This window comes from Hyla sarda, chromosome 10, assembly GCF_029499605.1.
Source record: "Hyla sarda isolate aHylSar1 chromosome 10, aHylSar1.hap1, whole genome shotgun sequence".
Lineage (NCBI taxonomy): Eukaryota > Metazoa > Chordata > Amphibia > Anura > Hylidae > Hyla > Hyla sarda.
In genome coordinates this window covers 18,572,198-18,598,972 of record NC_079198.1, presented here as the reverse complement: position 1 = coordinate 18,598,972, position 26,775 = coordinate 18,572,198, and the positions used below count along the sequence as shown (strand labels likewise).

General features: G+C 43.3%; 1 protein-coding gene across 1 annotated transcript in view; it reads left to right on the top strand.

Moving 5' to 3' along the window:
* Positions 1–23,817, top strand: part of LOC130293886 (uncharacterized) — a 33,580-nt gene extending 9,763 nt beyond the window's left edge. The window contains exons 2-5 of the mRNA XM_056543099.1: positions 17,638–17,716; positions 19,325–19,690; positions 21,856–21,960; positions 23,023–23,817. Of these exons, the coding sequence (XP_056399074.1) occupies positions 17,638–17,716; positions 19,325–19,690; positions 21,856–21,932 (522 nt within the window). The 3' untranslated portion in view covers positions 21,933–21,960; positions 23,023–23,817. The remainder of the gene's footprint in view (positions 1–17,637; positions 17,717–19,324; positions 19,691–21,855; positions 21,961–23,022) is intronic.
* Positions 23,818–26,775: the final 2,958 nt, after the last annotated feature.

The following is a 26,775-nucleotide window of genomic DNA, read 5'->3' as shown; positions in this document are numbered from 1 at the left end:
GCGCAAAGATATAGATAAAACATGAGTATATAGATAAAACATGAAAAGCTATACAGCTATGGCCCAAGCTATTTGGCAGCCAAATTGCAAGCTAAGTACCTCACTATTTCATAACTTCATAATTTTATATTTCCATGTATGGCACCATAGCTGTATAGCTTTTCATGTTTTATCTATATACTCATGTTTTATCTATATCTTTGTGCTAGCAGTGTGCTGCTGTATTCTCCTGTCGCTGTATATTTAGCCCAGCAGCGTGCACCTGTAAGCCAGGTCCATATAATAGTTTGGAATCAATAGTGCTGGCTAACTTATCCTTTGTCTGTACACATATATATATATATATATATATCCTCCATATATAAATAACAAACCAATAAATAACAATAAATATAAAACAGTATTCAGCCCAACAATCAGGGTTAACATACCCTCCCAACCACTTTAAACAACCTTCACCATTCTGGAAGGGGACCTGAAGGCAGCTTCTCGTCCAGGCACGGTCTCCTACTTTGCCCTTGGTCGACCACCACCTGACCCAAGGGCACCACCTTCGGAGACCACATGCCCCTTCCGCCAGGGACCCCCATGATTAGCTGGTTACCAACACAGCTCCCCACCTGGCCATTATGACCAGGACCTCCACCATCCTTCCAGCATGCCTCCAAATCCCTTTCCAACTCAAGCCGCCTGACAAGGAAAATTCCCCCCCACCCCGACGCTGTCTTCCTGACAAATGATCCCTCCTCTTCCTGCTCCTTCCTGTGATCTGCCCGGGCTTGCCAGGCTCCTCTCCTTAGCCGTAACATGACACTGCCCACTATCCTAGCTGCTCCCATTAACCCTCTAACTACCGCTACCGACACCCCCTGTCATGTGCCCCCTCCTCTCCCATTCTGAACGTTCTGGGGGCTTTCTTTTAGGGTGAAGGTAAAGGTGCCTGAGATCTTGTAGTCCTGGAGTATGTTGGGAATCTTTATCCTGTCTGCAGTTGCAGGGAAATTGTTCTGAAGTTGTTTGATCCTATCCGTAGGGTTCGAACATATGTGATTGTACTGGAGAGCATGACTATGGATAGTGGAGTTTTTTATGTGTCTTATCTTGTGTATTGGGTGGTCAGTCGGCTTCTCGTATAGTCCTATTTTTCTGTATTTGGATGATGGTGTCCAGAAAGTTTATTTTAGGGAAGAAGTAGTTGAGTGTTAGGATAAAGGTGGGGATGAAACGGAAACTGAAATTCTCATGGAATGTTTTAAGCTTCGGCTGATACTCAATCCGGAAGATTAGAATGTCATCAATGTAACAAGCCTGAAGCCTGATAGGGCAGAAAGACGGGAAGTCATTTTCAAGCTTAGCCATGATTTGCATATTGTGGGGCCATTTGACTTCCCAGTGCTGCACGGGTGAGTTGGGAGTAACAAAGGTATCATTCTAATTGTGGTTTAACACTTTTAATTCTGACATTTATGATGTCATTTAGTTTCGATGTTTATTTCACAACAGTTTCCGAGTTATGGCAGCCGGAACACATAAACTCTCATAATACCTGTGAATTGGAAATCTAAGGGGCTAGAACTTCTCCTGGAGAAGTATAGTTTTTTCTGGAAGGTTCAAGAAGCCGTTACGGAGTGCATTAAGGGGAGAGATACCATAATTTAGGGGGGGGGGGGCTCTCCGGAACATGACTGTTCACGTGCAGACAGGAAAACTACTCTCAACTCCGGTGTTGGAAAACGGTCAACGCACGACCTTCTCCTCCTTGGATTTCGACTTTATATCTATCTTGAGACTTCATTCCTGTTTGGTTCTTTGTATCTTTTATTTTGTATCTATTTAGCAATATTAAATGAACCTTTTTATTCTTCAGATCTCAGAATCCGCTATACTCAGTGCCAAAGTGCTAAAGGGTTTTTTACACGCTAACTGGCAAATCCAGTTTTTCGTAGTATCAGGCCTAAGGGGTTCCCAGATTCTAGGCATTCATCAGCAATATTTTCTGACATGTCTAGTGATGTGTCAGGAAATAAAACAAATCAACTCTCGAAATTATAGGGTTGGAAACAGGAAAGTACACAAACAATGCAACTCTCCACCCTAAATTGAGAATGTATTTTATATATTGGATTGGCACATCCCTGATCACCATCAGACTCTGATCCTTGGGTGCTGGAGCTGACGCTCTATAGCGAGAACCGGAAAACATATAGAGGAAGATTTATTAAAACTTGTGTGGCGGAAAAAACTTTGACATGTTGCCCATAGCAACCTATCAGATTGCGTCTTTCATTTTTAAAAAGGCCTCTGAAACATGAAAGAAGCGATCTGATTGGTTGCTAAGAGCAACTGATAACTCTCCCCCATAGAGAGAATAAATAAAAACTGCCTAAAAGAAACACTTGGTTACCAATAGCAACCAATCAGCGCTTAGCTTTTATTTACGAAACTGCTTTAGTAAAATAAAAGCTGAGATGTGATTGGATGCTATGGGCAATTTTAATTAATCCCTCGCCTCCCTCTCCTTAAGTGAGGTCAAATGACTGTCCATGACACTTTTTTGAATGCATTCCACGCACAGGACATGGGGAGGGGGATTATCAAAACCTGTGGAGAGGGAAAGTCGCTGAGTTGCCCATAGCAACCAATCAGATCGCTTCTTTCATTTTTTTAAAAGGCCTCTGAGAAATGAAAGAAGCGATCTGATTGGTTGCTATGGGCAACTGGGCAACTTTTTCTCAGCACAGGTTTTGATAAATCTCCCCCATAGACTTTGACCTCTTCCCACCACAGTAATTCTTATCAATTATGTTTTTTTTGTTTGTTTTTTTCCCCCATCCTCACTATTCTAAGTGCTTATTTTTTGTGGAACATAAATTTGCACAAAACAAACATCAAAAGCGGAAATGTATACTTGAGCATGTAGCTATGGCTGACTATACAGCCATAGGTTCAGGACATCCAAATAGATGTTCAAAAAAGCCAATTAATGTAAAAACGTAAGGTACAAAAGAACCATACGGGGAGATATATCAAAAACCTGTCCAGAAGAAAAGTTGCTGAGTTGCCCATAGCAACCAATCAGATCCCTGCTTTCATTTTTCAGAGGCCTTTCCAAAAATGAAAGAAGTGATCTGATTGGTTGCTATGGGCAACTCAGCAACTTTTTCTCTGGACAGGTTTTGATAAATCTCCCCCAAAGTGTCCGCAAATGTCACCAATACAAAATTCAACCATCTTTACAGCCTTATAGGTATAAAAGGTGTAAAAGGTGAAAAGATAAGCCGAAGATAAAGAAAAGTGTATAGATATGCCACTAAAATGGAGAAAAGATTTAAAGGGGTACTCCGGCGCTCCAGCATTTTGTTTAGAACGCTCGGAGCCAGAGGCCGTGATCGTGAAGTCACGGCCAGGCCCCCTCATGTCATCACACCACGCCCCCTCCATTCATGTCTATGGGAGGGGGTGTGTCTGCCGACACACCCCCTCCCATGGACATGAATGGAGGGGACGTGGCGTGACGTCACAAGGGGCGGTGACGTCACGGCCACTGCCGCAGGAACCTGGCATTTCTTTGCTGCGGGAGATCGTGAGGGGACTCAGCAGCGGGACCCCCGTGATCAGACATCTTATCCCCTATGGGATAGGGGATAAGATGTCTGGCAGCGGAGTACTCCTTTAACATGCCTTGGAGAAATCCATATGCTTGCCTCCAATACAAGCTCACTCATTTCTGCAGTAAATCTGCTGCATGTGAATATACCCCAACCATTGACCGGGACCGACATAACAATTCATACGTTTCACACATTGATGCTGGAAAATGTATCATCCTATGACAGCACTAGGAAAGCTTTACTCTATGACCCGTATTACTACCTATGTTTGTCTAGGTAGATGTTCTAGCTGTGATGTTACACTCCTGTTTGTAAAGGGTGTGACTGAAACACCTCTGAAACTGTGAAACTATCTCATTGTTCGGCCACTGCTTAGCTCAATAGTTGACACGACTATAACTGGAGCTCATTTACATTTCGTAATAGGCTCCAAATTGTCATATAAGTTCTAATTACATACATTATATAATATTTATGATAATATGTATCATACACTATGATATTTATACAGCAGACCTCAGAGCTAGAGATGAGCGAACTTACAGTAAATTCGATTCGTCACGAACTTCTCGGCTCGGCAGTTGATGACTTATCCTGCGTAAATGAGTTCAGTTTTCAGGTGCTCCCGTGGGCTGGAAAAGGTGGATACAGTCCTAGGAGACTCTTTCCTAGGACTGTATCCACCTTTTCCAGCCCACCGGAGCACCTGAAAACTGAACTCATTTATGCAGGATGAGCCATCAACTGCCGAGCCGAGAAGTTCGTGACGAATCGAATTTACTGTAAGTTCGCTCATCTCTACTCAGAGCAGCAAACCCAATGAATAGGCATTGAGTTAAAGGGTTACATTCAGGATGTCTACACAACCATTTGAGAAAAGCGTGCTGCTAATACACCGACCAGCCCGAACATACAGGGGACGAGCCATCTTTTTACGATCAGGTTTCTTGATTCAATTTTTGAAACCTGAGCTAGTAAGGAAAAAGACTGAATCTTCTTCTCCCCTCACCATATAGAGGTCTATGGGAGAAAATGACACAACATGAATGAAAAACACCATAACTATAGCATGCTGTATTATAAAACTACAAAAACTACCAATGACCCCCACCCTCCAAATAAAAAAACAAAACAAAACACCATGAGAGCAACGAAGCCCCAAAGAAAACAACATGATAGGTATAGTGTTTGACATATCCTGACTGACATCCAACTAGGGGGATAAATATAATATATATTTAGATAACTTTAATACGTATAATATATAAGCTGTGCTCTTGCATACAGGTGCGGTTGCAGTATAGAGTCACGGAAACAGGGTTTACAAATCAAAGTTCAGTGTTTTATTCACACTTGCCCCACAGCAAACAGTCTTAAATGCCAAACAAAGGAAAAAGTTACAGAAAGTCCACCTGTGTTCCTTAGGTGTTTGTCCACACCTGAGTTCATGCCACGCGGCATCAAGCAAGTCTTTTCCAAGCCTGCAGGCAGTCTGCTCACCAGCTTCCAAACTCTCAGGGACGAACTCCACTCTCAGCTCTCTCTGGCAGTGTGGCTTTAAAGGGTTATTCCAGGAAAAAAGTTTTTTTTATATATCAACTGGCTCCAGAAAGTTAAACAGATTTGTAAATTACTTCTATTAAAAAATCTTAATCCTTTCAGTACTTATGAGCTTCTGAAGTTAAGGTTGTTCTTTTCTGTCTAAGTCCTCTCTGATGACACGTGTCTCGGGAAACGCCCAGTTTAGAAGAGGTTTGCTATGGGGATTTGCTTCTAAACTGGGCGGTTCCCGAGACACGTGTCATCACAGAGCACTTAGACAGAAAAGAACAACTCAACTTCAGAAGCTCATAATTACTGAAAGGATTAACATTTTTTAATAGAAGTAATTTACAAATCTGTTCAACTTTCTGGAGCCAGTTGATATATATAAAAAAAGTTTTTTCCTGGATAACCCCTTTAAGGCCAACAAAAGGCGGCCTGGATTGTGGGGAATGGCCCCCACCCTACACTTGACCATTCCCAGTAAGAGCTGTCCCGGATTGGACTTCCAGCCATACTACTGCCATAGTGTCAGTCTGCATCGCAGCACAGACACTGAATAAATACTGGCTTTTACTTCACCAAGGCCAGGAGCCTTCAGGCAATTTTTGAGCCAAAGTCAGAAGTGGATCCATAAGGGCTTTGGCTCAAAAACTAAAGTGGTAGTTTTCCAAAAACTACCAGAAAAAAAAAGTGGAAACTTAGCCTAACACATACACATAATAATATCACCATTTCATAACTATATATTACCAGCACATAATGATTGAATAATATAACCATACCGTTAATGAATAAAAAAATCACTATACACAGACAAATATTAACAATAATACTACTATACTAGGGCCAAAAAATACCACCCCCAACGTCGCCAGTGAATGTGACAAGTGAATGTCCTGCCATAATCCTGCCATTCTGTTACTGAATAAAACATATTACAGCAGACCAATATCCCCCCCACCCATACAGTGATCATATAGAGGTAGATACCAGCTCTACATGGGATCTGCAGACTTTATATTATTTCTGTACAGGGCTTGGCTTCCAGCAGGGTGGAGGAGGGAGGAGGCATGCATGCTGCGGCTCCACACTGTACCTTTGACACCTGAGCTCTGAGCATGATATAGAGCTGACAGATTCTCTTAAATGTTATGGCTCATCAGGGTATATTTATGCAGCTGACATTTTACTCTACAAATGCCTATGCAGTAAGCTTGTAGGCTCCCCCTAAAAACGGCTGCAGGCAGACACTTTTATGACATAACTTCTTTTGAACTCAGCTATCGAGCCTCTACCATTGTATTTCCTCTTTCAAGCCACCCATTGTATCACATTGTGATTCTGATCTCTGCTACCTGACCCATGCAGCAATAAAACAAAATTGATGTAAACTAAGCGCAACATGTGAACACAGCCTGATGTGCAGGTTTGTGGACTGCAGCATTCAATTCTTTACTAATAGGCAATATAATAATAATTCTTTAGATTTTTTATGAAGTTATACACTATTAAAGGGGTACTCCGCCCCTAGACATCTTATTCTCTATCCAAAGGATAGGGGCTTAGATATCTGATCGCAGGGGTCCAGCTGCTGGGACCCCCTGCAATCTCCATGCCAGCACCTTGGCATTCTGAACATTATGTTCAGAACACTTGGTTCAGGCGGCCTTGGTTGTGGCATCACGCCGTGTCCCCTCCATTCATGTCTATGGGAGGGGGAGTGACGGCCATAGACGTGATGTAATGTCTCACCCACGGCTGCCCTAACTCAGCGTTCTGAACATAATGTTAAGAACACCGGGATGCCACGGAGATCGGAGATCGCAGGGGGAGCCAGTGGTCGGACCCCCGCAATCAGATCCTCTGGTTAGGCGATAAGATGTCTAGGGGCGGAGTACTCCTTTAAAGGGGTTATCCAGGAAAAAACTTTTTTTTTATATATCAACTGGCTCCAGAAAGTTAAACAGATTTGTAAATTACTTCTAGTAAAAAAATCTTAATCCTTTCAGTACTTATGAGCTTCTGAAGTTAAGGTTGCTCTTTTCTGTCTAAGTGCTCTCTGATGACACGTGTCTCGAGAACCGCCCAGTTTAGAAGAAGTTTGCTATGGGGATTTGCTTCTAAACTGGGCGGTTCCCGAGACAAGTGTCATCAGAGAGGATTTAGACAGAAAAGAACAACCTTAACTTCAGAAGCTCATAAGTACTGAAAGGATTAAGATTTTTTTTATAGAAGTAATTTACAAATCTGAATTCGGGTAGAAAAACAGACATGGTGCACATCTACAATCGTGTATAATGATCTGATTGCTTCTCAGCATAATATCAAAAACTAACAGGTTGTTAGTATATACATTTTTGATCAAAAAGTACAAGCCCACTCGCCACGTCAAGGCCACCTATTTAGAGTGGGTCCCTAACGTCCCTAGCATAAAATGGCGCAGCACCGAGCGGCGACCACCACCGCCGCGACACCAGTGCCCACAGGGGGGAACGACCCACCGGCAGAGTGGCCCCAATGCCACTCAAACCAGTCTATGGGCCGCACCCCCCCCCCACCCCCCGCAGACACGGCGCCACGGCAGTAACGGACACCGCACAGCACCACACCAGTGTGAACAAGGTGTAATGGCTCACTTACCATGCTCTCCCAGTCAGACTGGGAGGCTGCTAGGAAAGACTCCCAGTCTGACTGGGAGAGCATGGTAAGTGAGCCATTACACCTTGTTCACACTGGTGTGGTGCTGTGCGGCGTCCGTTGCTGCCGTGGCGCCGTGTCTGCGGGGGGGGGTGTGCGGCCCATAGACTGGTTTGAGTGGCATTGGGGCTGCTCTGCTGGTGGGTCGTTCCCCCCTGTGGGCATTGGTGTCGCGGCGGTGGTGGTCGCCGCCCGGTGCTGCGCCATTTTATGCTAGGGACGTTAGGGACCCACTCTGGATAGGTGGCCTTGACGTGGCGAGTGGGCTTGTACTTTTTGATCAAAAATGTATAATAACAACCTGTTAGTTTTTGATATTATAATGAGAAGCAATCAGATCATTATACAAGATTGTAGATGTGTGCCATGTCTGTTTTCTACCCGAATTCACACTGTAATTTACAAATCTGTTTAACTTTCTGGAGCCAGTTGATATATAAAAAACATTTTTTTCCTGGAATACCCCTTTAAGTTCTCTCTTTAAAATATTTTGTCCACTACTTTCTTCATAGCGGGTTTTGAGGAATAGCTGTTTTGTTGCCAAGAGATTAAGTACTTTTCAAAATTACTTTTGAGGTTACATGAAGATAAACGGAATATATTAGCCTAATAAAAGATGGCAAGATAAGAATATTTTGTATAAGTGTTGCACCTAAAATATTACACTAGAAGGCATATATACAGAGAGAGATTCTCGGCAGCTTAGGTCTCGAGGAACAAAATGACGGGGCGGCTGCCAACAAGTCTGATACAGTGGTCCCTCAAGGTACAATATTAATTGGTTCCAGGACGACCATTGTATGTTGAAACCATTGTATGTTGAGGCCAGAACTCTATGGAAACCTGGTAATTGGTTCTGAAGCCACCAAAATGTCATCCAAAAAATAGGAAAAAGTCAGGATTATAGAACAATAAGTAAATAACTAATATAGATAAAGCAAATCCTTACATATAAAAGTAAGAAAGATCTGCAGGGAGCTGTAATCACTGTCTATTTTAGTGTTTTCCAACCAGGGTGCCTCCAGCTGTTGCAAAACTACAACTCAGAGCATGCCCGGACAGCCTTTGGCTGTCCGGGCATGCTGAGAGTTGTAGTTTTGCAACAGCTGGAGGCACCCTCGTTGGGAAACACTGGTCTATGTAGAGGACAGGGGCTTCTTCAGGGTCCTGTACAGTACACAGTGTCCTAAAAAAAGTAAAATGGAGCCGCCCTCACCTGGTGTCCAAAGGAGCAGCTAACCCTGGTACAGGTAACGTGTACAGAACATGTAATACCTCCCTGTACTGTAGGGGGCGCTACCAGACACCAGTCAGTGCATACACTTCAGTAATACAGGGGTTTTACCAGTCAAATGTCCATTCTGATTGGTCGGCTCTTTTAACCATTGACACGTTTCACAGATCTGGACTGTCCCCATCATTGTATGTTGAGTCTGGTTTCAAGTTACAGTGTTCCAGAAAAGACCATTGTATGTTGAAACTATTGTATGTTGAGGCCATTGTAAGCTGAGGGATCACCGTACTTCTCTCCCCCAAAATTTTCTGTTGGAAGAGAGTCAGGAGGCCCCCCATGAACAAGTCCATATTTCCTTTACAAAACGTACTCTATTTGTCATCAAAAATGGAATTGAAAAACCTGAAAGTAGAAATAAATCCTTAAAAAAAGATACTTTCCCCAGCTGGATGTGACCAGGACTGGTTTTCAGTCTAAATGTAAAAACAGTTTGAGGGAGATTTATCAAAACCTGTCCAGGAGAAAAGTGGTGGTGGAGCGTCATGGTTTGGGGCTGCATGACTGCTGCTGGCACTGGGGACCTACAGTTCATTGAAGGAACCATGAATGCCAACATGTACTATGACTGTTTGTAGGTGACCAAATACTTACCGTATTTTTCGTCCTATAGGACGCACCGGCGTATAAGACGCACCCAATTTATAGGTGCAAAATCAAAAAAAAATTACGATTTTGAACCCAATAGTGGTCTTCAACCTGCGGACCTCCAGATGTTGCAAAACTACAACTCCCAGCATGCCCGGACAGCCGTTGGCTGTCCGGGCATGCTGGGAGTTGTAGTTTTGCAACATCTGGAGGTCTGCAGATTGAAGACCACTGCAGGAGGAGGTAATACTCACGTGTCCCCGCCGCTCCGGACCCGTCACCGCTGCCCTGGATGTCGCTCCATCGATGTCGCCGTGTCCCCGTCGCTCCGGAACGTCTCTGCTGTCGGCCGGGTATCCTCGCTCTCCGTCGCCGCCATCACGTCGTTACGCACGCCGACGCACGTACGCGACGACGTGATGACAAGGAAGGAGAGCGCCGGCCATACAGGGGATCCCTGAACGGAGGAGACACCGAGGAGGCAGGTAAGGTCCCTCCCGGTGTCCTGTAAGCACTAACCCGGCTATTCAGTCGGGCTGTTCGGGACCGCCGCCGCGGCGGTCCCGAACAGCCCGACTGAACAGCCGGGTTAGTGTCACTTTCCCCTCAGACGCGGCGGTCAGCTTTGATCGCCGCGTCTGAAGGGTTAATACAGGGCATCACCGCCATCGGTGATGTCCTGTATTAGCCGCGGGTCCCGGTCGTTGATGGCCGCAGGGACCGCCGCGATAGGAGTGTAATCGCCGTATAAGACGCACCGACTTTTTCCCCCCAGTTTTGGGGAAGAAAAAGTGCGTCTTATACGGCGAAAAATACGGTATTTCCCACCATAATTTGCAAATAAATTCTTAAAAAATGTGATTTTTATGGATTTGTTCTCATTCTGTCTCTCATAGTTGAGGTTATAACCTATGATGGAAATTACAGGCCGCTCTCATCTTTTTAAGTGGGAGAACGTGCACAATTGGTGGCTGACTAAATACTTTTTTGCCCCACTGTATATAGATAGGGAAGAGGAGATCTTTCCTGTATGTGACATCATTCCCTTATACTATTGGTTCTGCTGCTCAATTACCAGATTACCATCCAAAGTCAATAAGATCATCACGCCTCCGCCCCCGTGGGACATCACGCTTCGCCCCTCAATGCAAGCCTACGGCAGGGGGCGGGACAGCTATCACGCCCCCTCCCGTAGGCTTGCATTGAGGGGCGGAGCGTGATGTCCCACGGGGGCGGAGGCGTGACGTCACGCGCCGCCCCCGCCCTGTAGTCGCCGGTAATCAGACCCGAAGCGAACACGCTCCGGGGACTGATTACAAAGGGGGTGCCGCGTGCAAGATCACGGGGGTCCCCAGCGGCGGGACTCCCGCAATCAGGCATCTTATCCCCTATCCTTTGGATAGGGGATAAGATGTCTAAGCACCGGAGTACCCCTTTAACTTTAATCAGTAACAACATATACAAAGTTTTTGGATCCCATTTAAATGGTGCCCAATTAAAGACCATCATTTGCATAAATTATTATTAAATTAATAACTTGTGCCTTAAAAATAGTAGCAAATAAAACTACAACTCCGAACTATAGGCCGAGGCTACTGTGTTGCACACTACCCTTTATGTTACATAACTATTAACGTTTATGAGTTTATTGACCATGTACCTTTAACCAGTCTTTTCCATTATCCAAACAATACGAGAAAAAAAACAAGGTAGGGTTAAGGATCCCAATAAAAGATTTTTTATAATTATACGTTCGCCGGCTGAGGTTACTACATATCAGTATTCAGGAATGTAGAGAGGAGATGACAGGCATCATCGATTCCACCCTGTTTATGTGTCAGAATGGTACGGCCTCCAATACTGACGTTTCCTGGGTATATATTTGCCATTTGAATGATCTGCATAGATATTGTCTCGGGTTTTTTCATCTCCTTACAGGTCTTCATATCCCGGTGAGTTTGATTTCTTATTTATGTGGATGTAGTAGAGCTGAGTTTGTCATTCAGCACCGATGATATCATCTGTGGTTGGTGTAGAACTATAGGGGGCATTAATCATTGTTGGTGTAGGTCAGTGTTTCCCATCCAGGGTGCCTCCAGCTGTTGCAAAACTACAACTCCCAGCATGCCCGGACAGCCTTCGGCTGTCCGGGCATGCTGGGAGTTGTAGTTTTGCAACACTGGAGGCATTCTTGTTGGGAAACACTTGTGTAGGTGAACAATTTTTGTCTACCTTTATCTTGCGTAAATGAAGAGAAGAACATCGATATGATACAGTCTCAGGTCGGAACAGTGCGTCTTGACGTGTTTCGTGGAAACACACTTAATCATATGCAGGAATGCTGGGAGTTGTAGTTTTGCAACAACTGAAGGCACTCTGGTTGGTAAACACTTGTGTAGGTGAACAATTTTTGTCTACCTTTATCTTGCGTAAATGAAGAGAAGAACATCAATATGATACAGTCTCAGGCAGGAACAGGGCGTCTTGACATGTTTCGTGGAAACACACTTAATCATAAGCAATCATGCTGGGAGTTGTAGTTTTGCAACAGCTGGAAGCACTTTGGGTAAGGAACACTGGTGCAGGTGAACAACTTGTTCTACCTTTATCTTGCATAAATGAAGAGAAGAACATCAATATGATTCAGTCTCAGGAAGAAACAGTGTGACTTGACGTGTTTAGTGGAAAAATACCTAATCATAAGCAATCATGCTGGGAGTTGTAGTTTTGCAACAACTGAAGGCACACTGGGTGGAAAACACTGGTGTAGGTGAACAATTTTTGTGTACCTTTATCTTGCGTAAATGAAGAGAAGAACATCAATATGATACAGTCTCAGGCAGGAACAGGGCGTCTTGACATGTTTCGTGGAAACACACTTAATCATAAGCAATCATGCTGGGAGTTGTAGTTTTGCAACAGCTGGAAGCACTTTGGGTAAGGAACACTGGTGCAGGTGAACAACTTGTTCTACCTTTATCTTGCATAAATGAAGAGAAGAACATCAATATGATTCAGTCTCAGGAAGAAACAGTGTGACTTGACGTGTTTAGTGGAAAAATACCTAATCATAAGCAATCATGCTGGGAGTTGTAGTTTTGCAACAACTGAAGGCACACTGGGTGGAAAACACTGGTGTAGGTGAACAATTTTTGTGTACCTTTATCTTGCGTAAATGAAGAGAAGAACATCAATATGATACAGTCTCTGGTAGGAACAGTGCGTCTTGACATGTTTCATGGAAACACACTTAATCATATGCAGGAATGCTGGGAGTTGTAGTTTTGCAACAACTGAAGGCACTCTGGGTGAAAAACACTGGTGTAGGTGAACAAGTTTTGTCTACCTTTATCTTGCGTAAATGAAGAGAAAAACATCGATATGATACAGTCTCAGGTAGGAACAGTGCGTCTTGACGTGTTTCATGGAAACACACTTAATCATACGCAGGAATGCTGGGAGTTGTAGTTTTGCAACAGTTGGAAGCACTCTGGGTGGATAACACTGGTGTAGGTGAACAATTTTTTCTGCCTTTATCTTGCATAAATGAAGAGAAGAACATTAATATGATTCAGTCTCAGGAAGAAACAGTGCGACTTGGCGTGTTTAGTGGACAAATACTTAATCATAAGCAATCATGCTGGGAGTTGTAGTTTTGCAACAACTGAAGGCACTCTGGGTGGATAACACTGATGTAGGTGAACAATTTTTTCTGCCTTTATCTTGCATAAATGAAGAGAAGCACATCAATATGATACAGACTCAGGCAGGAACAGTGCGTCTTGACGTGTTTCATGGAAACATGCTTAATCATAAGCAATCATGTTGGGAGTTGTAGTTTTGCAACAACTGAAGCCACTCTGGGTGGATAACACTGGTGTAGGTGAACAAGTTTGTCTTGCTTTATCTGGTGTAAATGAAGAGAAGAACATCAATATGATACAGTCTCAGGCAGGAACAGTGAGTCTTGACGTGTTGTGTGGAAACACGCTTAATCATACGCAGGCATGCTAGAGGTTGTAGTTTTGCAACAGCTAAAGGCACTTTAGGTGCGAAACACTGGTGTAGGTGAACAATTTTTGTCCACCTTTATCTTGCGTAGATGAAGTGAAGAACATCAATATGATACAGTCTCAGCCAGGAACAGGGTGTCTTGACGTGTTTCAGGCTTATGATTAAGAAGGTTTCCATGAAACTCATTAAGTCATTTGATAAATCTGATCAGTTTTGTGCAGGTTAATTTCAGTACACCATTTTCTCTTGGTTTCTTACTGTGCTGAAAAATTACAGCTTTTCTATACACACACATCAAAAAGATAAGCCATGTCTGGGCTGGTGTATATGTGCGACTTTTTGAAGACGTTTGCGCCAAAATTTGCGGTTGATACATGCATGACCTTTTTAAAAAAGAAGAAAAAAAAGCTAACCAGGCCTGATAGATTTTTATTCAAATAGTTCTCTTGGATGAGTATAAATTCATTACACAAAAATTTGCCACATTTTGTTCTATTGGCGCAAAAATCATGACTTTTTACCACCAAAGAAAAATTTAAAGGGTACATCAGTGGAAAACTATTTTTTTTTTTATCAACTAGTGGCAAAAGTTATACAGATTTGTAAATTATTTCTGTTTAAAAATCTTAATCCTTCCAGTACTTATCAGCTGCTGTATACTACAGAAGAATTTGTAAAGTTATTTTCTGCCTGACCCCAGTGCTCTCTGCTGACCCCTCTGTCCATTTCAGGAACTGTCCACAGCTGGAGAGGTTTGCTATGGGGATTTGCTCCTACTCTGGACAGTTCCTGACACAGACAGAGGTGTCAGCAGAGAGCACTGTGGTCAGACTGAAAAGAACTACACAACTTACTCTAGAGCGTACAACAGCTGATAAGTACTGGAAGGATTAAGATTTTTTTTATAGAAGAAATTTACAAATCTGTTTAACTTTCTGGTACCAGTGAAAAAAATAGTTTTCCACTGAAGTACCCCCTTTAAGTGTAAACCTACTATTTATCTTAAAGGAGATTTGTAATTATGTTCTCCTTTACGGGCCAGATTCACAAAAGTGTAATATGGGTGTATATTTTTTTGAGCCCATATTCGCCCAGGTTCACATTGTGTTTTTGCATCTTTTTAAAATATACAGATTTTATTTTTTTTACTTCTTAAAAAAAGGGTGTCAGTTTTTTTTTTTTTAATATGGAACAAAGGTTTTTTTTAGATCATCTGCCTTGTTTTTGACAGATCCATTTGTATCTATTTCCGTTATTTCCATTTTTTTTTCTAGATTTAAAAAAATATATATTTTTCCATATATTAATTTTTTTGTCATTTTTTCTGTGAGTTTTTTGTAAACAAATAAATAAATAAAAAGTTTATTAAGCAAAAAATGGATGTGAAGCAGGATGGCTCAACAGGATGTCTATGTCCGGGCCTGTTGGAAGCAACAAACAGTGTGGATGACGCATTTCAGATCACATGAACCTTTCTTTTATCTAAAACGTGTCATCCACCCATGTAGTTCGCTTGCAGTTGTTTTTCTTTTTTTGAAGCTATGCCAGCGTATTGCTCTTTTATATATTCCACAATAAAGATGAAGATTTTAACCTGGCTACTGGATAAGAAAAATAAAAAAAATAAAGAACTAAATTCTGATGGAAACAGAGAAAAACAGACAGTTTTAGGCTAGGTTTACATTGGTGCAACAGAAACCATTCAAGGCCAGAAAACAGAGCCGAATAGTACAGTTTGCTGTGTGATTGGTAACCTATGACCCCATGGCCTTTAAAGGGGTACTCCGCCCCTAGACATCTTATCCCCTATCCAAAGGATAGGGGAATAAGATGTCAGATCGCCGGGGGTCCCGCTGCTGGGGACCCCGGGGATCGCTGCTGCAGCACCCGGCTATCATTACTGCGCAGAGCGAGATCGCTCTGCACGTAATGATGGGCAATACAGGGCCCGGAGCATCGTTACGTCACGGCTCCGCCCCTCGTGACATCACGGCCCGTCCCCGTCAATACAAGTCTATGGGAGGGGGCGTGGCGGTAGTCACGCCCCCTGCCATAGACTTGCATTAAGGGGACGGGCCGTGATGTCATGAGGGGCGGAGCCATTTGGTCACGTTGCTCCAGCCCCTGTATCGCCCGTCATTACGCACAGAGCGAACTCACTCTGTGCTGTAATGATAGCGGGGTGCCGCAGCGGCGATCCCCGGGGTCCCCAGCAGCGGGACCACGGCGATCTGACATCTTATCCCCTATCCTTTGGATAGGGCATAAGATGCCAGGGGCGGAGTACCCCTTTAATCGGGTCCATCAGGTTTCCATCTGGTGCCTTTTATTGTACATACTAGAAAATAATCAGACATAAAAACACCATCATAAACTCTTATATTCAAATAGAGAAAACCTGGGACTCAAGCTGGGCACCTGTTTTTAAAACAGTTTTCCCTGAAATTTTGCAGTGATTTAGAGTAAAACATAGTTATTTTGTAATAACAGAGTATTTCATGCTGTTCTTGGTTAGGACAGCATGAATCTGCTGACGATGTACTCTATAAATCACTGTTTCAAGTAAATGGGGTAATACTGCAATGCCTGGCCCCTTCCGGGGGACCATGAGCATGAAGCATGGACATGAAACAGCACTAAATCAGCACCTCTTTATTCTCAGGATCAGTGGAGTCCCCATTTTATATGAAGGGAATACCCCTTAAATTTGGAGGAGTTTTGATCAATCAACTAGTAGTCTTATCCTGCAGTCATGTGTTAGTCCATGGGGGAGATTTATGAAAACTTGTCCAGAGGAAAAGTTGCTGAGTTTCCCATAGCAACCAATCAGATAACTTCTTTCATTTTTCAGAGGCCTTTTCAGAAATGAAAGAAGTTATCTGAATGGTTGCTATGGGCAACTCAGCAATTTTTCCACTGGACAGGTTTTGTTAAATCTCCCCCCAAGTCTTTTTCTATCTGTAGAAGAGGGGACAGATGGGAGGAAGTAACATGATTGCAGGATCATAAAAATGGACACACCCTTCCCGCCTTTTAAAATTCTATTATGTCACAGCTGGAAATTAGTAATAGTATTTTGCGGTGATGGTGCAGGTACAGGAGCTCGCACCATCACATGTGGATTAGAGATAACTTAAATATGATCACAGGAAGCTGACAGATTAAAATGGCCCCCAGGTCTGACATGTACATGAACCTTCTTTTGTTCACACCTTGCCCAAAAAAGAAGTAAAAGTTAATGTATACATTTATGTATCCCAAAATAGTCTCAGTGACATGTCAAAAGTTTTTAAAATGATAGAGACACTTTAAATCCTCAGAATGTCAATAGTCCTATCGGATCCGCTAAAGATTTATTGCGGATTTTCCCCATTGACATCAATGGGAAAGTCAAAATCCTCAATAAGTCTGCAGATTTTAGACACATTTAATTCTTTAAATTTTTAAAACGAAGTGTACGAAAAGAAGCAGGGACTCATATGCAGCAATTCATACAGTACTGTTTGCATCAATGCTCACTGTAGATTTGCCAGGTTAGGTGTGAGAGTGAATGTAAAGTGAGCAGTGATGCACACACTACTGTATGCATAGCTGCTCACCACCGTACTGGTGCAGAAACGTGGGGATAGAGAGGAGTCCCTGCTCCTGTATGCAGCTATGTATCTGCACCTTTCCTGCCACATGGGGCACCCCCTGCGATCATACACCTGTGGAGAGGGGATAGATCTTAATAGTGGGACAACCCATCTAAAGCCCAAAATCGGCCAAGTCCTTAAGATGTTAACTCTGAGTGATTTCAAGTGTATTATGATTTTTTATTCAGTATTACTTGGTAATACAAGACATTGTTGACGACGTTACATTGTTTATTTCTTCTTTTTCTGTGCGTAGGTTAATGTTTCAGACACCTTGAAAGTATCTGCAGTCTCCAAAATGTTGCTTTCTTACTTCAAAGGATTTGTACTGCTGGGTGAGTAAAATATAAAGACCTCCCCGCACTTACATTCATTGAACATACAGTAACATGCATTCACAACACTAATCTAAAAAGCAACCATTAGCTGTGATAAGAAACTTTGTAATATATCTTATTAACGAAAAAAGCTTTGTTCCACTGATCAAACTCCTTTCTCACCCCAACGCCCTACAAACATCATGGAGGCTGACACAAAGAATTTATATAATATACATAATAACAGTATATTTATATTTGTAGTTTGGTTAAACTGCTTGTTAGCCCTGCTTGTTCTCGGTGTACAGAGCCCTGCTTGTCCTCAGTGTACAGAGCCCTGTTTGTCCTCACTGTACAGAGCCCTGCTTGTCCTCAGTGTACAGAGCCCTGCTTGTCCTTAGTGTACAGAGCCCTGCTTGTCCTCAGTGTACAGAGCCCTGCTTGTCCTCAGTGTACAGAGCCCTGCTTGTCCTCAGTGTACAGAGCCCTGCTTGTCCTCAGAGTACAGAGCCCTGCTTGTTCTCAGTGTACAGAGCCCTGCTTGTCCTCAGTGTACAGAGCCCTGCTTGTCCTCACTGTACAGAGCCCTGCTTGTCCTCACTGTACAGAGCCCTGCTTGTCCTCACTCTACAGAGCCCTGCTTGTCCTCACTGTACAGAGCCCAGCTTGTCCTCAGTGTACAGAGCCCCGCTTGTCCTCAGTGTACAGAGCCCCGCTTGTCCTCGGTGTACAGAGCCCCGCTTGTCCTCGGTGCACAGAGGCCCGCTTGTCCTCGGTGTACAGAGCCCCGCTTGTCCTCAGTGTACAGAGCTCTGCTTGTCCTCGGTGTACAGAGCCCTGCTTGTCCTCGGTGTACAGAGCCCTGATTGTCCTCGGTGCACAGAGCCCTGCTTGTCCTCACTGTACAGAGCCCTGCTTGTCCTCACTGTACAGAGCCCTGATTGTCCTCACTGTATAGAGCCCAGCTTGTCCTCAGTGTACAGAGCCCCGCTTGTCCTCAGTGTACAGAGCCCCGCTTGTCCTCAGTGTACAGAGCCCCGCTTGTCCTCAGTGTACAGAGGCCCGCTTGTCCTCGGTGTACAGAGCCCTGCTTGTCCTCGGTGTACAGAGCTTTGCTTGTCCTCGGTGTACAGAGCCCTGCTTTTCCTCAGTGTACAGAGCCCTGCTTGTCCTCAGTTCATGGAGCCCTGCTTGTCCTCAGTGTACAGAGCCCCGCTTGTCCACCCTCACTTCCTGTATTTGGACTTCTCACAGAGACACACAGACAATAGCTGCAGGGACAAAAATATACACATTTTGTTCTACTATATATTACAAATATACATATGATGTTATTCTACATTTTATAAAAACATTTTTGCAAATGACAGGTACACTGTAGTAATTTCAGCATTGTCTCTGTTATTCTCCTACTTTTTCTTTTAATACTGTTTAAAATACCAGATAGAAAAAAGTAATGCCTTATACACATCCATCTTTAAATCTGTATTGAGCTTTAGATGGACGGGCAAAGCATTGCAAGTTTAACTAAGCTTTACTGAGACTGAATGGGGCAGGCCTAGTCACAGGACTGGATTTTGGTTTAATTTCTAATACACAATCTATTATTTCTTTTTCTTTTTCCAGGTTTTCTTTGTTTTTGGATGTCTCCTTCAGAGCAGACAATATCAATATATCAGAGTCCAAATCCGGCTAAAATCGACCAACCAGTTACATTACATGTGAATGGAGTAGATCCAAACACCATTCAATATTGTAATTGGTTTCAAGCACAAGTACCGTATGCAAAAAAATTTATTATTGGATATCTCAGAGGTGGAACTCCAACTCAAACATTCCTTGGAAACTTTACCATTAGTGGACTCCAGGCGAGCAACCTACAGCCGAATTGTTCTTTAACGTTTCAAAAGTTTGTTAGAGCTCAAGTAGCTTATTATGCCATTGAAATGTTACATGGGCAAACCTTGGATGTAGCCAATACTGTACTGAGAGGTGAGTAGGCAGAACTATAGACCACTATAGAGTTACCCTCGAAGAACCTCAGTTGACCGGGTGATCCTCAGGAGCCCTAAGCAAAAAGATAAATGTCTGGAGATGGCGCTCCTGGCTATGAATGTAATATCTATTCCCGAAATGACCAGGCAAGTAATATAAAATAGGTTTATTTAAGATAAGTGTAGACAACGCGTTTCCAGGGTCCAGCCCTCATCATCAGGTTATTCGTCAGCTCGTGGACCAGAGGAAGAGGGCTGGACCCTTGAAGTGCATTGTCTGAACTTATCTTGAATAAACCTTTGTTATTTTATGCAAAAGAAGAAAAATGTCCAGCGCCAACTCGTGAAAATTATCTACTTTATTTAGTTGCCATGGGAAACGACAGGAACTCAAGTAACGTGACGCGTTTCGACCCACAGGGCCGAAACGCGTCACGTTACTTGAGTTCCTGTCGTTTCCCATGGCAACTAAATAAAGTAGAAAAATGTCCAGCGCCAACTCGTGAAAAGGAACTACTTTATTTTGTTGCAATGGGAAACAACAGGAACTCAGGTAACGTGACCGAAACGCGTCACGTTACTTGAGTTCCTGTCGTTTCCCATGGCAACTAAATAAAGTAGTTCCTTTTCACGAGTTGACGCTGGACATTTTTCTTCTTTTGCATGTTGTGTGGACGAGTCCTGGTCCAGTCTGAGCGCAAATCCAAGGGCGAGCTGGATACAACTGTTTCTACTTGTTATTTTATATATCTTGTCTGGTCATTCGGGAATAGATATTACATTTATAGCTAGGATCATTGTCTCCAGACTTGACATTTTTTATAAAGGCTCCCCCGAACCGGTTCTGGTCAACTGAGGTTCCTGAAGGGTCTCTTTCCTTGACTGGTATTTACCTCCTTGTGCTGCGGTTGGGCGCAGGCTGCTCCAGGCATTTACCCTCTCCCGGTGGGGTGCAAAGTGCATGTTGATAATGTGGCCACAGTACAACACCACAAGGTGAGTGTTCATCCTACTTCTTGATACACACTATTGACCACTAGGATAACGGCACTTAGAGCGGCTCTCCTGTGTTCCCTTGTTTTTTTTTATTTGGAGCTTCGAAGTTTATGGTGTATGATTATTATATTGCGTTCTATAGTTAAATTTTATGTAGTTAGCTCCTAAAACCTAGATCTCCCATAGAAATAAATGGAGCGAGTGCCATCTACTGCACGGGATCGGATCTCCTGCGACCAGCTACTTATACTCTATCCTATTTATAAGGGGATACGTTAGTTTTGGCTAGACAACCTCCTTAAAGGGGTACTCTGGCCCTAAGACATTTTATCCCCTATATGTGGGGACCCCCCACAATCTCTCATGCAGCACCCACCTGTGTGAGCTACACGCCAACGCTGGAGGCTCCGAGTCTGAAGCCTCACGACTACGGGGCCGGATTATCGTGATGTCACAACTCCACCCCGTGTGATGTCACACCCCGCCCCCTCAATGCAAGTCTATGGGAGAGGGCGTCACAATTCTCCAGCCCCGTAGTCGTGAGGCTTCAGACTCAGAGCCTCCAGCGCTGGCGTGCAGCTCACACAGGTGGGTACTGCATGAGAGATTGCGGAGGTCCCCAGCGGCAGGACCCCCGTGATCAGACATCTTATCCCCTATCCTTTGAATAGGGGATAAGATGTCTTAGGGCCGGAGTACCCCTTTAAGCTTACATATGGAAAACAGAAAAAGTGAACACAAAAAGGGAATTCCTAATGCAGTTATCCAGGTGGACGTTTTAGGATGAATAGTATACACACTCACCTTGTTGTGTTGTGTCGTGGGCACATCACCAACACAGACCTTACACCAATACTAGTGCGCAAACCAAGGAGGATGTCAGGATCAGTCAAACCACAACTCAAAAGCCTTAAGGTGGTTAATGTAGTTACAAGGATAGACCCACGGGAAACCTCAGGAGACCAGGAGGTCCTCGGGAGCCTCAAAAGGTAGATGCACGACAAGGAATAGTCCTTCATTCCGTGACATCCATCTACTTTCTGAGGCTCCCAAGGACCTTCTGGTTGCCCGAGGTTTTTCTGAGGGTTTATCCTTGTAACCACTATGGCATTAAGACATCTAAAGGAGGACATTTTAATGACAACATACACTATTCATCCTTTTTAGCCAACAACTCATGTGTGGCATCTTTGAGCCTTCTCCTCTTGGCCGCAGCGTTGTTTTCATCATTGGGGCTCCTCTGAGAAGCAAGCATCAGTACGACAGCTAGAGGTAAGTGGACAAATCTATCCCAGAGCACAGAAAGATCTATACATTACTTTGGAATTATAGATTCTTCATTGATTACTTATTAAATATGGTTTGATTGTTTTCTACAAGGGTTGGACAAAATAGCTAGAACGACCCTATCATTACATGGCTATCACTCGCCATCACCGTTAACGCCACCAGTCATGTATATTATATTTCTCTTGATAAACTTCTTTGCATACTGCTCAAGGAATGGGCTGACACCTGATGCCCATATCAGGAACTGTCCAGAGCAGGAGAAAATCCCCATTGCAAACCTATGCTGCTCTGGACAGTTCCTGACACGGACAGAGGTGTCAGCAGAGGGCAGTGTGGACAAGACAAAAAAGAAATTCAAAAAGAATAGAATTTCCTCTGTAGCATACAGCTGCTAATAAGTACTGGAAGGGTAAAGATTTTTTTAATAGAAGAAAATTACACTTAAATTACACTAAAATTTAACTTTCGGGCACCAGTTGATTTAAAAAAGAAAAACATTTTTCCACCGGAGTACTCCTTTAAATCTTTGGAGGCAGCAACCAACTTCAGCAAAGTATAGAAATAGGCACTCCGTATTCATGAGGAAAGGGTGGAGCATAAAGAGAGAAGGAGGGGCCAAAAGAGGAAGGGGTAGGGGCAATGGCGGAAGGGGCGGGTCTTAAACAGGAAGAGGTGTGGTCTTTATAAGAAAGGGCAGACAAATTTAGATTTTGGGGGTGCACGAGTTTAGTCAGGCCTATGGCAACACAAAACCTAAATACACCACTACCTCCAACTGTTGCAAAACTACAACTTCCAGCATGCCCGGACAGCCTTTTGGCTGTCCGGGTATGCTGGGAGTTGTAGTTTGTGCATCAGCTGGAGGCACGCTGGTTGGAAACCACTGGCCTAGATTGATATGAAGAATACTTATGCTCATTTATGCTACGTAACCTTCTACAAGTCGTACCAAGTGACACTCGTCTCTGCTACGTCTACTGAAAGTGCCTACTTATAGACATAATTATAGATGTCACAGTGATATATTCTCTTTTCTCCCCTCAGGACACATCCTTCAGGATTCAAGGAAACATAATGATTCATGTGGCCCAATTCAATGACAGTAATTTGTTGTCTTCCCTCTATAATTTGCAGGGTGTCGGCGCAGTCCTCACCCGAATAAATTAGTCGCTTCTCAGCTTCGGCGGTAATCCGGTGAAGTGGAAAACAAAACATTCCCAACACTCTGCTTCATCTTTACATCCATAAACCCTACAACAAAAAAAGTGGTATTCCCCCCCCCCCGACCAAGCCAAGGAACTTGGTGTATGTAGACCCTTGAGGATAGGATGACAACGCATGCCCACAGAAATCTTTATAGATTGTGAGCCCCATTGGTAACGGACAAATGGGCAACGCCACTCTTTGTATTAGTACTTTATAATACATGGCATTCCTTTCTTTCTTTCCCAGCATACAGGGTTCGAGTCCTGCAGAAACACATGGGAACCGAGTTCCTGCTTTTTTTCTTTACACGCAGGAACACCATTCCCATTAGGAGGAGTCCTGCTAGACAAGCCCTTAAGTGGAAATTTTGGGTGAGTTCCCACACTTTTTTCCCAGGACTTGACCCCTGCCAGTATAGAATGTTGGGATTCGTACTTTGCCAACATATGTACAGCAGAAAATTCTTAATCAGGGCTCAAGTCCTGCTGGAACGCGTGGGAACTGACTTCCTGCACTTTTTCCGTAGCAGGAATACCGTTCGCATTAGCAGGAGTTGAAATTAGCCCTTGAGTTGAAATCTTGGGTGAGTGTCCACACTTTTTTTTTACCCAAGGACTTGATCCCTGGTCTTAATCTTATGGGTGGCAGTAAGTAAGTGGGCTTAGATCAGGGAATGGACAGAAATAAAACATCATGTTGCCAATGATATAATAGGAATAATCCCAGCAGCAGGAGCGGAGGGTGTTAAGATTAGGGTAGGCAGTGACCTGTTAGCCCCAAAAAGATTACTATAGTATGCAGAAGACTGTGCATGGTAGGCATAGCATCAGGGAAACAGCCAGAATAAAGCGGTCTGTAACCAACCAGACCCAGTAGCAGGAGAGGAGTGTGCTGATTATGTGGGAGACAGTGACCTGTCCACTGATAGGATGATTACTGTAGTAGGTCGAAGACTGGGCATTGTAGGCGCAGCATCATGGGAAGAGCTAGGATAAAGCAGCAAGTAACAGAACAGGAATGGTGACAGCAGCAGGAGAAGAGTGGGATTATTTTGTAGTAGGCAGTGACCACTGACCACTCATGAGATTAGTAAAGAGAGGACTGCACATGGTAGAGAGAATACAGTGGTCCCTCAACATACGATGGTAATCCGTTCCAAACGGACCATCGTTTGTTGAAACCATGGTATGTTGAGGGATCCGTGCAATTTAAAGTATAGGATAGTGGTCTACAACCTGCGGACCTCCAGATGTTGCAAAACTACAACACCCAGCATGCCCGGACAGCCAACGGCTGTCCGGGCATGCTGGGAGTTGTAGTTTTGCAACATCTGGAGGTCCGCAGGTTGAAGACCACTGGTAGAGGAAGTTGTACTCACCTGTCCCCGCTGCTCCGGACCGTCACCGCTGCCCTGGATGTCGCCTTCCATCGCTGTCGTCGCTTCCCCGGGGTGTCCCCGATGCTCCGGCAAGGCCTCTGCTTCCCCGGAATCCTCGCTCTCCGTCGCTGTCATCACGTCACTACGCACGCCGCTCCTATTGGATGACGGGACGTCGTGCGCAGCGACGTGATGACGACGATGGAGAGCGCCGGTGATGCAGGTAAGTGATCGTCAGCGGACCACACGGGGAACCGTAAACGGCTATCCGGTGGCAGCTGAAGCAGTCTGCGCTGCCGGATAGCTGTTTATGTGATGGCCCCGACATACAAAAGCATTGTATGTTGATGCTGCCTCTGAGAGACCATCATATGGGGAAATGATCGTATGTTGAAATTATCATATGTCGGGGCCATCGTAGGTCAGGGGGTCTCTGTATTGTAGAACAGGCAAGGAAAAAACAGTCCATAAACACTCACATAACAGGAATAGTGACAGCAGCGGGAGAAGAGTGGGCTGATTTTGTAGTGGGCAGTGACCTGACCACTCATAAGATTAGTAAAGAGAGGACTGCACATGGTAGAAAGAATATTGCAGAAAAAGGCAAGGATTAAATAGCCCATAACAAATCACATAATGGGAATACATGACAGCAGCAGGAGAGGAGTGTGCTGATCTTTTGGGAGGTAGCGACCAGTCCTCTTGTGTGGGTATATTAGTAAAGGCAGAGGAAATGTTCTAAGGCTTGGTGTGGGGAGCCAGAGTATTTTTGCACAACTATTTGTTTTTTTTTTACTTAGGATGTGTCTGTTGTGGATTTTAAAAAGAAAATTTGCAGCGCACAGACATGTCAATCCATCCAAATCATGTGGTTTTCCTGGGGATATAATTGTAGATTCAGCATATGTTCACACAGGGCGGATACACTGCAGATGGTCTGCAGCAGAAAATCCACAGGAGAAAGTCTGACGTGTTCCGGCACCAAAATTCAAAGCAAATCAGTAACTGCAGAATTTAAATACTTGTTATATATATATATTTTTTTTTTTTTCGTGCAAAGATGCTGCAGATTTCCCACTGTGGATTTGCTGCTTTAGAAAATCTGCAGTGTTTCTGCTCTGTGTAAACATATCCTTAGAAAAGGAAAAAAATATATAGGTATTTAAAATCCACAAATCCACATAAAAGGACTGTCGGAAGCATAAAACACCAGACTAAAATAATCAGTGAAATAAAGCTACAGCTATAGAAAATAACCCAAAAATGACCATTGATTATTGTAAAACTAAATGAGATAAATGTAAGAGATAATTCAGTACGCCACTATGGAGCATTATTACCTCAATATTTATCCTGTTGGACAAATGATTATGTAATTACACATTACCGTACGTTCTTAGTATCACTAAACAACATTATGTTAGTTATATAGTACATTATAAAGTTATATATATATTTTTACTTGGTGTAATATATACATGTATAGATCGCACCTACATAAATTCATGGCAGTATATTTTTGGTTATATTTGTTGCCGTAAAAAAAAAAAAAGCACCCTTTTTTCTAAACAAGAAAAATTGTCCAATTTGCTGCAAGTTATTTTATATTTTCACTGCCGTTTTTTTTTTTTTTGTTTGTTTGTTTGTTTGTTTTACGGTCAGATGTTATTATTCTAGTTGTTATTTTTTTTACTTAGGAAAGCAAATAATGAACCTGCTTGTTAGGAATTATGGTCCTTCTTCTATACAATATGTGGACTGACGGGCACTTTTCCCTGGACTTTCATTCAATGCAAAAACAAAAAACAAAAATCGAAAATGATGACTCAATTTTACATAAAATAAAGAGTAAACATCAAATAAACTGCAACAAAACGTAAAATGTGAACTGAGCCCAGCTGCAGCACAGACCTGATCACTGTCAATAATTTAAGTCGATATGAAGCTATGGCCACTATACAGGACATTTTACTTTTTTACTTTTTTCCTTAATATATAGGTTCACATATTAGTTTTTTGGTCAGTTGTTAAACCATTTGTAATAAAGTTGTAAACATTCGGTGTGTTGTATCCCTTATTGTAAAACATCTCGATAACGTCAGCCTGATTAAGTCCTGATAGTTCCCAAGAGGGCTCTTACCTTTTTTTTTTTTAAAGGGGTTTTCCAGGCCAAAAGTTACCCATGAACTACCCTGAGGACATATAAGAAGCAC